Source organism: Lampris incognitus, chromosome 19 (genome assembly GCF_029633865.1).
Source record: "Lampris incognitus isolate fLamInc1 chromosome 19, fLamInc1.hap2, whole genome shotgun sequence".
In the NCBI taxonomy this organism is placed as follows: domain Eukaryota; kingdom Metazoa; phylum Chordata; class Actinopteri; order Lampriformes; family Lampridae; genus Lampris; species Lampris incognitus.
The window spans coordinates 3,297,238-3,312,367 of NC_079229.1; the positions used below are offsets into that span (position 1 = coordinate 3,297,238).

The window sequence follows — 15,130 nt, forward strand, 5'->3', positions numbered from 1 at the left end:
TGTTCCGCCCCCAAGGAAGACCTCCAGTCCTCGTCTGCCGAGCTCGTTTACGGCCAGCTGCTGCGTATCCCAGGGGAGTTTCTCCCGGACGCCATGCCCCCCTGGTCTGCAGCTTCTCATTGGGCTGTGGCCTGGGACGGTGCCAACACTTTTGCTCCAGTCCCTACATCTCACCACTGCCTCCCTCAGTCCTACGTCCCCAAGAATCTGCTGTCGGCTGGGTACGACTTCATCCGCCACACCAACCACCGTACCCCCCTGCAGCCCCCCTACGAGGGGCCCTTCCGCATCCTGGAAGCGGGGCCTAAGAACTTTGTGGTGGATATGGGGGGCAAGCCGGAGCGGGTCTCGGTGGACCGTCTCAAGCCTGCCCATTTGGACCTGGGTGGGCCGGTCGAACCGGCCCCGCCCCCGCGACATGGACGCCCCCCTTCTCGGGCCCCCGGCCCAGCCTTGGCCCCTGCCAGGGCACCGGCTCTGTCCCCTGCCCCCGCCCCTGCCCCTGCCCCCGCCCCCGCCCCCATACCCATTCAGCGCCGCCGTTTTGGCCGCCTGGTCCGCCCCCCGAGACGTTGACAGTTTCACTGGGGACTGTTCGCCTGTTGGCTGTTTGTGTTTCATTGAGTACTGTCGTGTTACGTTACTGTTTTGCATTTTTTCGTGATGGTGAATTCTGGAGGGGCCTGTGCGGTGATACACAATGGAGGATAGATTCACCAGGGGCTGGTGCTCCTTTAAGGAAGACGTTCAGAGTTGTGACGTAGGCACGGTTTAGCGTTTCCCAGGAGGTGGAGCCATGTTTTCCACAGCCTAGCGGTTGGTCAGCTGGTTGCCAGGAGAGATCGTGCTGTGTCGCTGTTGTTTTGTGTGGCGAGTAAACGGAATTAACTCCACTCGATCTCTCCGTCTCCTCATTCCTGCTCTCCCACAAGTTATCTTACTCATTAAGGAGAGCTAAGCACACGAATTTTTAACTAGGTTTACTGGGGTGGTCATCAACTTAGAAAGGAACAGGTATAGCTGAAAGAATCTACCGTTTTCGGGCTACATACACACTCCGGGCCAGCTGGCGGCGGTACACACATGAACTAATGTGCCCGCCACCGGTAAACGGGGAAAGAAGAAGAACAAGGCGACGAAGAAGACGAGCGAGAGAGACAGAGCTGGGGAGAGAGAGAGAGAGAGCTCCGGGTTTCAATAATGCAATAAGTAAATAAAATTAAGAAAGGTGAACTTTGGTACGAAACCGGGCCAAGTCTTGCATCAGGCAGTTCTGCAACGTGGCCATAGCAAAGTCCCGGAGACGCTGCAAGCCTTGTTCAACATGGCTCCAACAAGCCACGGACCCGCCGCAGCAGCAGCAGCAGCAGGTAAATATATTTAAATGTTCAGCAGCGGCGAACTACTTTTAGCTTCTTAGCTGGCGGACGGTGGCCGTTGCTAATGTCGGGCAGCTTGTTCTAGGAATAAATAACGCTCGACTGTCTTGCTCATAACTCTTCAGACTTGCTCATAACTCTTGAGACTTGCTCAACTCTTAAGACTTGCTCATAACTCTTAAGACTAACGACGGTGTCCAGTTCCCCTTTTTCGTGGGTTGTGATGTGAACTCACTATGGAGGGTATCTCCGTCCGATATGAGCATTTCAAGATAAATTTGTAAATTATTTTTCACTCTGCTACTGGGGATAATCAGCCCATAATTAAACGTCATAATGAAAAGGAAAACAGAAAAACGAAAATTGATATTGAAATGACAAACGGATATGAAATGGTTGTGTGAAAATGGAAAGTGAGATTGAAAACTTGAAAGAGAAAATACAAAAGTTTATTATTCCGTAGACTTTCCTGCGCTCTGTGGTTCAGCTGTTGTGTCAGGTGCTCCAGCCTGCTAATCAGCAGGTGAGGGTGATTACGTGTGATTAGTCAACAGGTGAGCGTCATTGACTATGTGATGGACAGAACTGGGGGGCAGGGGGGTATAGGGGGTCCCTGAGAACCAGTGGCTTAGGCTACTTGTTGATTGCGTCCTATGCCACCTAACTAAGTATGATTGTTGATTCTATTTACTGCAAACTTTCTACACACGAAATAAATAAAAAGGTATAAAGTAATTAAAGAAAGTAGGAAATACGAGCGCTATAAACTGACAGAAGAAACTGGCTCCTTCCTGCTTGGACCCATGCTGGCAAGTGCTGAGAAGTTGTTATGGCGGCGAAAACCAATTTTTCAGAATGAATGGGTCGGATCACAATTGGTCCTCCACTCATTATCCAAACCACTTATCCTGCTCTCAGGGTCGCGGGGATGCTGGAGCCTAACCCAGCAGTCACTGGTCGGCAGGCGGGGAGACACCCTGGACAGACCGCCAGTCCGTCACAGCCCCCCCCCCCCACACACACACACACACACCTAGGGACAATTCAGTACGGGTGATTCACCTGACCTACATGTCTTTGGACTGTGGGAGGAAACCCACACAGACATGGGGAGAACATGCAAACTTCACACAGCCGGACGACCCGGGACCACCCCAAAGGTTGGTCTACCCCGGATCTTCTTGCTGTGAGGCGACCGCGCTAATCACTGCGCCACCATGCCGCCACAAGGGATCCTACCCATTCATATTCATGATTGGGGGAGGGGGGGTTGTATCCGACATACTGTTGAAAAATAAATCGTTTGACTCGTAGGCGCGACATGAATATGGGGTTTTACCACTGATCTTATTCTCTGGCGCAGTAGCAGTACGTGGCAAAATTTACTGAGGAACCAGTCAGCTTGGTATCGTTGCCAGATGATCACATGGACATAAGTTACTTGCTTCACAAACCACAATAAATGAGTGCTGATACTGGGGTAATACTTCTCATTCGCGCTAATATCCCATGCTTCGGGAACCAGAGCATTTATTAGGCTTTTGTGAACTATAAAACAACACCTACTACACTGAGAAAAGGGGAGAGGTGGGGGTTGTACAGTTTATACAAAAATGCATTTCGTTTGAATGGCATGATTCATAAGTAAACATAAACAAATTATTTTTAGAAAACATAACTTATATGTGCAACTGATGTACATAATTTTTTTTATGTAAATCCAACAGAATTTTTTTTTCAGCGATACCACTACTACTTTCGGCTGCTCCCGTTAGGGGGCGCCAAAGCAGATCATCCGTTTCCATCTCTTCCTGTCCTCTGTATCTTCCTCTGTCACACCAGCCACCTGCATGTCCTCCCTCACCACATCCATGAACCTCCTCTTTGGCCTTCCTCTCCTCCTCTTCCCTGGCAGCTCCATATTCAGCATCCTTCTCCCAGTATACCCAGCATCTCTCCTCCACACATGTCCAAACCATCTCCATCTTGCCTCTCTTGCTTTGTCTCCAAACCAGCCACCCTGAGCTGTCTCTCTAATATAATCGTTCCTAATCCTGTCCTTCTTCGTTACTCCCGGTGAAAATCTTATCATCTTCAACTCTGCCACCTCCAGCTCCTCCTCCTGTCTTTTCATCAGTGCCACTGTCTCCAAACCATATAACATAGCTGATCTCACTACCATCTTGTAAAGCTTCCCTTTAACTCTTGCTGGTACCCTTCTGTCACACATCTCTCCTGACACTCTTCTCCACCCATTCCACCCTGCCTGCACTCTCTTCTTCACCTCTCTCCTGCACTCCCTGTTACTTTGAACAGTTGACCCCAAGTATTTAAACTCATACACCATCGTCACCTCTACTCTTTGCATCCTGACCATTCCACTGTCCTCCCTCTCATTCACGCATATAGGTATTCCATCTTGCTCCTACTGACTTTCATTCCTCTTCTCTCCAGTGCATACCTCCACCTCTCCAGGCTCTCCTCCACCTGCACCCTACTCTCGCTACAGATCACAATGTCATCTGCAAACATCATAGCCCACTGAGACTCCTGCCTGATCTCGTCCGTCAACCTGTCCATCACCACTGCGAAGAAGAAAGGGCTCAGAGCCCATCCTTGATGTAATCCCACCTCCACCTTGAACCCATCTGTCATTCCAACCACACACCTCACCACTGTCACACTTCCCTCATACATATCCTGCATCACTCCTACATACTTCTCTGCAACTCCCGACTTCCTCATACAATACCACACCTCCTCTCTCAGGACCCTGTCATATGCTTTCTCTAAATCTACAAAGACACAATGCAACTCCTTCTGGCCTTCTCTATACTTCTCCATCAACATTCTCAAAGCAAACATCACATCTGTGGTGCTCTTTCGTGGCATGAAACCATACTGCTGCTCGCTGCTCATCACTTCTCCTCTTAACCTAGCTTCTATTACTCTTTCCCATATCTTCATGCTGTGGCTGATCAACTTTATATCTCTGTAGTTGCTACAGTTCTGCACATCGCCCTTGTTCTTGAAAGTCGGTACCAGTATGCTTCTTTTCTCTCCCCAAATACCGTATAACAACAGAAGCTTGGTCCAACAATGATCCACAGAATATTTGGTACCAAAACAAACAAAAGGAGGAAAAAAAACAAGAAATAAATGGAACAACAGGACGTTGGAGGCAAGCTTATATGCACAACAGGTGTGTTGCTACTATACAGAGTTTTGTTATGGTTGAGTAATCAACAAACTATACCCATATTTTATAACATATTGCTTATATACAATATTTCCTAAACAATATAGTGATAGAGCATATTAAAGGTGATAGAGCATGTAAAAGGTGGTAGAGCGTGTTAAAGATGACAGAGCGTGTAAAAGGTGATAAAGCACATTAAATGTGATAGAGCATGTTACAGGTGATAGAGCATGTTAAAGGTGATAGAGCGTGTCTTATTTGTGTCTCTGTTGATGGTGTTTATGTGAAATTTGAATGAAACCGTCTGGACAATATCAAATAATGATCATAAGAGAGAGGTTATGAGAGAATAGTGGCATTCATAAAAATATAATTGGCCAATTTTCTTACCAGTAAGGAATGAAATGTTAATTATGAAAAGTCCTTAACATCTTAAAAAGGCCCATATTTTTTTTGTGTGCTCACTCATTTTTGGAGGGTTCGCAAGCCTCCTCCTTATTCTATGCAGAAAATGTGAAATGCAAGTTCAATTTGTAAGTGAGTGTGTGAATTCAAAGTCGATTCATAAGGTGCTTTCCATCTATGAATGTTGGCCAAGAGTAGGCTCCTGATTATTAAGTTTATGACATGATTCAGAGCCTTTTTTTATCATTTAGGCCAATTTTAATGTTTTTATCAAATGGACAATTAATTTGCCCATTCTGTGATCTAATACAGTCCTCATAGATGGAACATTACATTAGATAGGGTCATAAAATTCTATTTCAAAATTGGATTCTGTTACTCATCCAATGTGGTTGATGAGACTTTTGTGATTCCTGTTGTATTCACAACCAATAACACAGTAATAGGCAACATTTCCTGCAAAATCCTGACATCTCTGGAAAGTTAAATTTTCATGAAAAATGTGAGATGATAGTTATTTATCCATCCATCCATTATCCAAACCGCTTAGTAATTGGGCGGCAGGCGGGGAGACACCCTGGACAGGTCGTCAGGCCATCACAGATAGTTATTCACAGATAGTTATTTAATTGCTGCTAAACTAAGAGTAACAAAATAGAGCAATATTTCTACAGTCTTGATAAAATCACATGCTGTTGCCAGTCTTATCTTCTGTAGGTAATCATTCTTTCTTCCTAGGATGCAGATGCCAACTTGAGGTGGAGCTTCGAGCAATACTGCAGCAAAGGATTATGATCCTGGATGGGGCCATGGGAACCATGATTCAGCAGCAGAATTTAAAGGAAGAAGATTTTCGGGGAGAAGAGTTTAAGGATCATCCCCTTCCACTGAAGGGCAACAATGACTTGCTCAGCATCACACAGCCAGATGTCATTTACCAAATACACAAGGTACTTCATTTGTCGAAATTAACTTCTCTGCTGGTAGCACTGCTGGCAACTGTTCCAGTTGGGGAATTATATGATTTAGTCCCAGCTTTTTGTACTCTTCTGCACAGTACAAATATTAATGACCAAAGATATAATGATTATAATCACACTTGTCATATATACATGCTCTTATGCTGATCAGTTGTCCTTGTCAGTGATCCATTTAAAAATATAATTGCAATGTTTGCAATGGTGATGGACAGGTTGACAGACGAAATCAGCCAGGAGTCTCTGTGGACTATGATGTTTGCGGATGACATTGAGATCTTAGCGAGAGTAGGGTACAGGTTGAGGAGAGCCTGGAGAGGTGGAGGTATGCACTGGAGAGAAAAGGAATGAAAGTCAGTAGGAGCAAGATGGAATACATATTCATGAATGAGAGGGAGGACAATGGAATGATGAGGATGCAAGGAGTAGAGGTGACGAAGGCATATGAGTTTAGCGTGGTATTAGAGCGGCCACTCAAGTTGGACGGTTTGGGTACAAAGCAAGAGAGGCAAGATTGAGATGGCTTGGACATGTGTGGAGGAGAGATGCTGGGTATATTGGGGGAAGGATGCTGAATATGGAGCTGCCAGGGAAGAGGAGAAGAGGAATGCCAAAGAGGAGGTTTATGGATGTGGTGAGAGAAGACATGTAGGTGGCTGGTGTGACAGAGGAAGATGCGGAAGACGGGAAGAAATAGAAGCGGATGATCCGCTGTGGCGACCCCTAACGGGAGCAGCCGAAAGTAGTAGTAGATTTACAGAAAAATGATACAAAGGTCATTACAAACACTTTATTTCCAGGTCCACGGTTTCCTGGTAAGTAGGTAATAATTAGCGAGTAACTTCTTTGATTTTTTTTTAAAATTACCCCAAAATTTACTCCCAACACTATTTAATAATTATATTATATTTCCTGATAAGTAGTTACAGTAGTTTTTCCACAACACTGAAACTGTATGTATGAACTAAACACCCCAAACCATTGCATTAACTACCAACACATAGACTCTTTTGACCAATGTATAAGCACTGTCACCTGTGTTCACACAAATCGCAGATTTGTTGAGCCCTTTTTGCAGAGCCCTAAACACAAGTCTGTCTATAAAGCAGAGTAACATCATGTTTTCATGTAGAAAGCAGCCATTCAGTATACAGAACTCAAGTCATTACAACTAAACTCAATCAAAACTCGGTGGCACGGTGACCCAGTGGTTAGCACTGTTGCCTCACAGCAAGGAAGTCCTGGGTTCAAACCCCAGGCTCTCCCAGGTCCTTGCTGTGTGGAGTTTGCATGTTCTCCCCGTGTCTGCGTGGGTTTCTGCCGGGTGCTCCAGTTTTCTCCCACCATCAAAAAGACATGCATGTTAGGGTTAATACTCCTGCCTGTGTCCCTGAGCAAGGCAATGGAAAGAAGAACTGGAGTTGGTCTCCGGGCACTGCAGCTGCCCACTGCTCCTATACAATAGGATGGATTAAATACAGAGAACACATTTCGTTGTAACTGTACAATGACAAAATAAATTGCCGCCTCCTCCTCCTCCTCTTCTTCTTCTTTCAATAAGCTTGAGCTGCTTTGCTGTTACATCTACCATCTTCCCTCCCTCGATGAAGTAGGAGGGGGACTCTGTTCGTTCGTTCATTCATTTGCTGCAGTATTATGTGTCTGTCACAAGGTGGTAAAAAGTGGTGCTGCCACTGTCTGACCCAAGAGTGGCACAGCACTACATCATTATTGGGGGACAGCTGCCCACTGCTCCTATACAATAGGATGGATTAAATACAGAGAACACATTTCGTTGTAACTGTACAATGACAAAATAAAATGGCCGCCTCCAACTCCTCCTCCTCCTCTTCTTCTTTGTCTTCTTCTTCATCTTCTTCTTCTTCTTCACCACACAGTCATCAAGATGTAAACAATACCGAGCTTCACTATTTGCATAACAGGGCCACAGGGCAGTTGACATTTTTTTAGAACATGGGATACCAACAAAGAGGAGTGAGAGAGAAGAAAAGAGACGTGTGAATGAGAGGGGGTAGTCAAGGAAGAGTCAGGGCATACATTTTATCTCTAATGAAACTGGTAGAACCTTGATTGACAATTTTCGTGTCCATGTTATGACAATGAGGGAATCTGGACAGAGAGCAGCCCAGCTTGAGCTGCTTTGCTGTTGCATCTACCATCTTCACCCACCCGATGAAGTAGGAGGGGGACTCTGTTCGTTCGTTCATTCATTTGCTGCAGTATTATGTGTCTGCCACAAGGTGGCAAAAAGCCACTGTCTGACCCAAGAGTGGCACAGCACTACATCATTATTGGGGGACAAGATGTTTATTATTCACTTATTTAGAGAAGAAAATAGGTAATTTACTGCTATCACAAAGTACTGTAGTCTGCTCTCTTACCAGCTGTGTGCTCGACTGTATTTCTGTATGGAACTTGTTGTACATGAGATGGTTGAAATACGTAATATGATCACATGACCTTGAGACTTGTATTCATGCTTTGCCAAAATGGATAATGCAGATGTAGATGAAAACCTCTGTCCTGATGCTCCCCGCAGATAAAAAAAAAAGATGAAAACCCCTATCCTGGTGCTCCCCACGGAAAGATATGGATGAAAACCTCTATCCTGGTGCTCCCCACAGACAGATAGAGATGAAACCTCTGTCCTGATGCTCCTTCCAGACAAATATAGATGAAAAACTCTGTCCTGATGGTCCTGACAGACAGATATAGTAGATGAAGACCTCTGTCCCGATGCTCCTGACAGACAGATATAGATGAAAACCTCTGTCCTGATGCTCCCCAGAGACGGATATAGATGAAAACGCCTGTCTGGATGCTCCCCACAGAGAGATATAGATTAAAATCTCTGTCCTGATGCTTCTGACAGACAGATACAGATGAAGCCTTTGTCCTGATGCTCCTGACAGACGGATATAGATGAAAACCTCTGTCCTGATGTTCCTGACAGACAGATATAGATGAAAACCTCTGTCCTGATGTTCCTGACAGACAGATATAGATGAAAACCTTTGTCCGGATGCTCCCCACAGACAGATATAGATGAAAACCTTTGTCCGGATGCTCCCCACAGACAGATATAGATGAAAAACTCTGTCTGGATGCTCTCCACAGGCAGATATGTAGATGAAAACCTCTGTCCTGATGCTCGATGGAAACCTCTGTCCTAATGCTCCCCACAGACATATAGATGAAAACTTCTGTCCTGACGCTCACCACAGATATAGATGAAAACCTCCGTCCTGATGCTCCTGACAGACAGATATAGAGAGAGGTAGAAGCAGAGAGAGTGTGAATGAGGAGGTAGTCAAGGAAGAGTAAGGGCAATAAATTTTATCTCAAAGGAAACTGGTAGAACCTTGATTGACAATTTTCTTGTCCATGTTATGACAGTTAGGGAATCTAGACAGAGAGCAGCCCAGCTTGAGCTGCTTTGCTGTTGCATCTATCATCTTCCTCCACCCGGTGAAGTAGAAGGGGGACTCTGTTCGTTCGTTCATTCGTTTGATGCAGTATTGTCTGTCACAAGGTGGCAAAAAGTGGTGTTGCCACTGACTGACCCAAGAGTGGCACAGCACTACATCATATATATGTTGCATGGATCGGTGTATATGTTCCATGGATTGACTCTTATTGTCATCTGGTGGTCTCTTACCTCTTTTCCATAGGAGCCAGGGCCAGTTTCACACCAAAATTAAAATGGTTTGGAGTGTTTCCACCACCAAAGAACTGGCTCTCAACCAGCAAAATGGTCTCCATGCTTGGCACCAAATCGTGCTGGTCTCAAATGAAGGAACTGGTTACACTGGGGGCGGGGCATTGTTGTCACCATGGTCATTCCCCAGGCAACTAGAAGCATCCTGTGCAGCGAGGATCGTGAGCTGAAAGTGGAGTGTTTGTAAGATTGATGGCTGAAGATAACATCAAGTGGTGCTGGGTGGTGCAAGAACAAGACTGGCATGGATTTTGATGCGTTTGATTCAGTGTAAGGACACATCGGCAAAACATCTAACTGGAGCATTATTTTTCTTATTTCTAAGATTAAACATATTTTCTTAGTGCCTTAAAAAATAGTAGCTGCGACAGCATGTTTGCTCACTTTTTAGCGGCAACTTTTTAATCGATTGTATCAATTGTAAAGTGTAATTTCAACTTCTGGTTTCAACTTTGCTACCCTGCTGTTGCAAAAAAAAAGAGAATGAACTTTGTCAGACAAAAAAAAAAAAAAGAGAAAAACTGAGAGAACAGCATTTGGCTTGAAGATCTTTTCTTTTCCACCAAAATTTTCTGCTATTATATCCCTGTCATACATTTACAGGGTGAAATGCAAGCTGCATACCATCATTGGGTGTTTTATCACTCTCAACCACTACTACTACTACTACTACTAATTTCGGCTGCTCCCGTTAGGGGTCGCCACAGTGGATCATCCATTTCCATTTCTTCCTGTCTTCTGCATCTTCCTCTATCACACCAGCCCACACCAGCCACCTGCATGTCTTCCCTCATTACATCCATAAACCTCCTCTTTGGCCTTCCTCTTCTCCTCTTCCCTGGCAGCTCCATATTCAGCGTCCTTCTCCCAATATACCCAGCATCTCTCCTCCACACATGTCCAAGCCATCTCAGTCTTGCTTTGTCTCCAAACCGTCCAACCTGAGCGGTCCCTCTAATATACTTGTTCCTAATCCTGTCCTTCTTCATCACTCCCAGTGAAAATCTTAGCATCTTCAACTCTGCCACCTCCAGCTCCACCTCCTGTCTTTTCGTCAGCGCCACTGTCTCCAAACCATATAACATAGCTGGTCTCACAACCATCTTGCAAACCTTCCCTTTAACTCTTGCTGGTACCCTTCTGTCACAAATCACTCCTGGCACTCTTCTCCACCCACTCCACCCTGCCTGCACGCTCTTCTTCACCTCTCTCCTGCACTCCCCGTTACTTTGGACAGTTGATCCCAAGTATTTAAACTCATATGCCTTGATCACCTCCACTCCTTGCATCCTGACCATTCCCCTGTCCTTCCTCTCATTCACGCATATGTATTCCATCTTGCTCCTACTGGCTTTCATTCCTCTTCTCTCCAGTGCATACCTCCACCTCTCCAGGCTCTCCTCAACCTGCACCCTACTCTCGCTACAGATCACAATGTCATCCGCGAACATCATCGTCCATGGAGACTCCTGCCTGATCATGTCTGTCAACCTGTCCATCACCATTGCAAACAAGAAAGGACTCAGAGCCGATCCTTGATGTAATCCCACCTCCACCTTGAACCCATCTGTCATTCCAACCGCACACCTCACCACTGTCACACTTCCCTCATACATATCCTGCATCACTCCTACATACTTCTCTTCAACTCCCGACTTCGGCGCACAATACAACACCTCCTCTCTCGGTACCCTGTCATATGCTTTCTCTAAATCTACAAAGACACAATGTAACTCCTTTTGGCCTTCTCTATACTTCTCCATCAACATTCTGAAAGTAAACATCACATCTGTGGTGCTCTTTCATGGCATGAAACCCTACTGCTGCTCGCTGATCATCACCTCTCCTCTTAACCTAGCTTCTATTACTCTTTCCCATATCTTCATGCTGTGGCTGATAGACTTTGTACCTCTGTAGTTGCTACAGTTCTTCACATCGCCCTTGTTCTTCAAAATCAGTACCAGTATGCTTCTTCTCCACTCCCCAGGCATCCTCTCACTTTCCAAGATTGTGTTAAACAATCTAGTTAAAAACCCCACTGCCATCTCTCCTAAACACCTCCATGCCTCCACAGGTATGTCATCAGGACCAACTACCTTTCCACTCTTCATCTTCTTCATAGCTGCCCTCACTTCCTCCTTGCTAATCCACTGCACTTCTGATATCACTCTCAACCACTGTGTATCTCAAAGTAGTGCGTGACACACCTATTGATATTGGAAGGGGCATCTTGAAGGCTAGAGTTTGACTTTATTCTTGCTGCATCTTATTATCAATTGTTCAAATCAGAAAATCCAAATGTGGACAGTAGGGTTGAGTGTGGGTGGAGCTGGGGTGAGAGTTGGGTGGCAAACAGACAATTATTGACTTTGTATTTGTAGGTATAAGTTGTGAATTCTCTAATTTATTACAATGGACCAGAAGTTTTTTGGAGCCAGCACCTTGTGGCTATGGTGGAACTGTAACTTAAGGTACTTCCACACTGGGTTCATCTTTCAGCCTTGGTGGTTGCTGCTTGCATTGAAGACACTGAGGATGTGTTTATGTGTGTCTGTGTATGTGTGTTTGTGTGATTGAGAGAATGTTTGCATATTAATAATCCAGTATATTTCTATTTGTAATTCTTTAGGAGTACCTGCTTGCTGGGGCTGACATCATAGAAACCAACACATTCAATAGCACCAGAATTGCCCAAGCTGACTATGGACTGGAACACATGGTAAAAGCAGTCATGGAAAACACACATATAGAGCAATATTGGAACTGGATTGGTTTTACCTGGAGAAGCCCCTGTAATTTAATTTCTAAATTTTATATATGTAATCCCTGTGAGCCATAGCTTTAGCATAAATAATGTCTATATTTTTTTTCCAAATTACCACCTGTAGCCTAGATGTTAATGTTGCTATCACAATAACTTTATCCAAAGGAGTTGAATCAAGTGCAACTGGACTTGGTATTCACGGATATATACCGAGTCCAGTTGCGCTTGATTCAACTCCTTTGGATAACCATGACCTGGATGAATGAGAACAGTCACAGACACAATAACTTTAATATTATACAGCTAAGAACACAAAATCCATCGTATGGAACGTACTGTAGATAGAGCAAACTAGCTCACTAATATTGCTTTCGAGCTAACATTACTGGTTAGCCCAGCAGAATTTACCAAATGCTGCCGAACAAAAGATGCAAGAATTTGATTTGTGAAATAACTCTCTACATTGTTGTCCCTGTTGCTGATAGATAATGATTTTTATTATCAATAATAGTCTCTGTGATGCCTTTTCTCTACTGAGCCAATGAGGAGGTAGAGTAGGCCCATACTACCTCATATCTATGGTCTGATGACAACTGATAACGGCCATTTAATTGACTGATAACATTCGAAGTAGGTGGAGGAAATAATTCGTCATGCTTGGTGCTTGTTTGAAGATTCATATCGTCATGACTAATCAGTCACGACAGTTGTTGTTGACAGATGTTTTAAAAGCGAATTTCATTACCATTAGGCAGCCAAATAACAGTTCAATTCAAGTCAGTTTAATACATTTAATTGCAGAAATTATGCATGGTAAAATTTTTGCCATGTTAATCATTATTAGCCCCAAATGTTTGTTTTTACTGCGTGCTACAGAGTTGCAGTTTGGGTTTTTTTGGACTTGAGTGTGTATTTAGAGACTGCCTGCACTGTTTCCGAGGTTTGTCTTAGAGGTTTCAGAGCTTAGCCTGTTTCCCACAGACTGTTTAAGGTAAATACTGAAATCGTCCATAAGATACAGCCTAGTTGAAATTGGGCACACACATCTTAAGTTTATTCAGAAAGATACTTCTTTTACGACTTAGTGGTCCATTTAAGGCATTCCATGTTCTGCAAACTAAGGCTTGTACTGAGGTCAATACATTAACTGTAATTTTGCCCTTTACCTCAACTTATTTTGCAGGCATACCGACTCAACAGGACATCAGCAGAGCTTGCAAGAAGAGCAGCTAATGATGTCACCAAACAGACAGGTAAACTAAATGAGGGCTCGTTGGAAGAGAATGTATTATGACAAGAGGTTTTCAGTCTTTTCTTTTTGCCCCCAGAGTTGTGAAAGCACTTGAGTGAGTTGATTCGCAATATGCTAACAAATTAACGCAAAATTAATTTCAATATGACTGGAGGGTGCGCTCCAATTATCGGGGCGTCACATGACCCAGCCTCGCTGGGGTGCTGGAAAGGAGGCTGTGACTGATTTTCGAACCTCTGATCCAGAACAATGCGGATTCCATCCTGGCTGTGGAACAACAGACACACTCTTTACCCTTGCAGAAGTGCTGAGGGAGACATGGGTGTTTGACCAGCCAGTCTACATGTCTTTTGTGACCTTGGAGAAGGCTTACGACCGTGTACCCCAGGGCACTCTGTGGGGAGTACTGCAGGAGTATGGGGTACCGGAGCAGTTGCTACAAGACATCCGGTCCTTGTATAACCAAAATGAGAGCCGTGTCCACATTCTCGGCACAAAGTCAAACACATTTTTGGTGGGTGTTGGACGCCTAGGTTGTCCCTTGTCTCCGATTCTGTTTGTGATATTCATGGATAGGATCTCAAGGCGCAGCCAAGGTGAGGAGTGTGACCATTTTGGGAACCTCAGAATTGCATCTCTGTTCTTTGCAGACGATGTGGTTTTGTTGGCTTAATCAGAACGCGACTTCCAGCACAGACTGGGGCGGTTTGCAGCTGAGTATGAAATGGCTGGGATGAGAGTCAGCATTTCCAAGTCTGGAAAGAGAACTGGAAAATGGTGGATTTCTCCCTCCAGTTTGGGGATGAGATGTTGCCTCAAGTGAAGGAGTTCAAGTATCTTGGGGTCTTGTTCACGAGTGAGGGTAGGATGGAGCGGGAGATTGTCAGGTGGATTGGTGCAGCATCAGCAGTAATGCAGACGTTGTACCAGACCGTTGCTGTGAAGAGGGAGCTGAGCCGGAAGGCAAAGCTCTCAATTTACCAGTCAGTCTTTGTTCCAACCCTCACCTATGGTCATGAGCTTTGGGTAGTGACTGAAAGGGTGAAATCGCGGATACAAACAGCTGAAATGAGTTTCCTCCGTAGGGTATTTGGGCTCAGCCTTAGAGATAGGGTGAGGAGCTTGGACGTCTGGAGGGGGCTTGGAGTAGAGCTGCTGCTCCTTTGCGTCAAAAAAAAGCCAGTTGAGGTGGTTCGGGCATCTGATTGGGATGCCTCCTGGGCGCCTTCCTTTGGAGGTTTTCCGGGCAGATCCAACTGGGAGGAGACCCCGGGGTAGACCCAGAACTCGCTGAAGGGGTTACATGTCCAGTCTGGCCTGGGAACGCCTTGGGATTCCCCAGGAGGAGCTGGAGGGCGTTGTTGGGGAGAGGGACGTCTGGAGTGCCCTACTTAGCTTGCTGCCACCACGACCCG

At 45.1% G+C, this 15,130-nt stretch overlaps 1 protein-coding gene across 2 annotated transcripts in view; it reads left to right on the top strand.

Moving 5' to 3' along the window:
* Positions 1–1,184: 1,184 nt before the first annotated feature.
* mtr (5-methyltetrahydrofolate-homocysteine methyltransferase) overlaps positions 1,185–15,130 on the top strand; it is a 99,852-nt gene continuing 85,906 nt past the window's right edge. The window contains exons 1-4 of one of the 2 annotated variants that reach the window (XM_056299606.1): positions 1,185–1,370; positions 5,722–5,933; positions 12,329–12,418; positions 13,638–13,716. In XM_056299606.1, coding sequence (XP_056155581.1) covers positions 1,325–1,370; positions 5,722–5,933; positions 12,329–12,418; positions 13,638–13,716 — 427 coding nt within the window. In that variant the 5' untranslated portion in view covers positions 1,185–1,324. The remainder of the gene's footprint in view (positions 1,371–5,721; positions 5,934–12,328; positions 12,419–13,637; positions 13,717–15,130) is intronic. The other variant, XM_056299607.1, reaches the window with a different exon arrangement.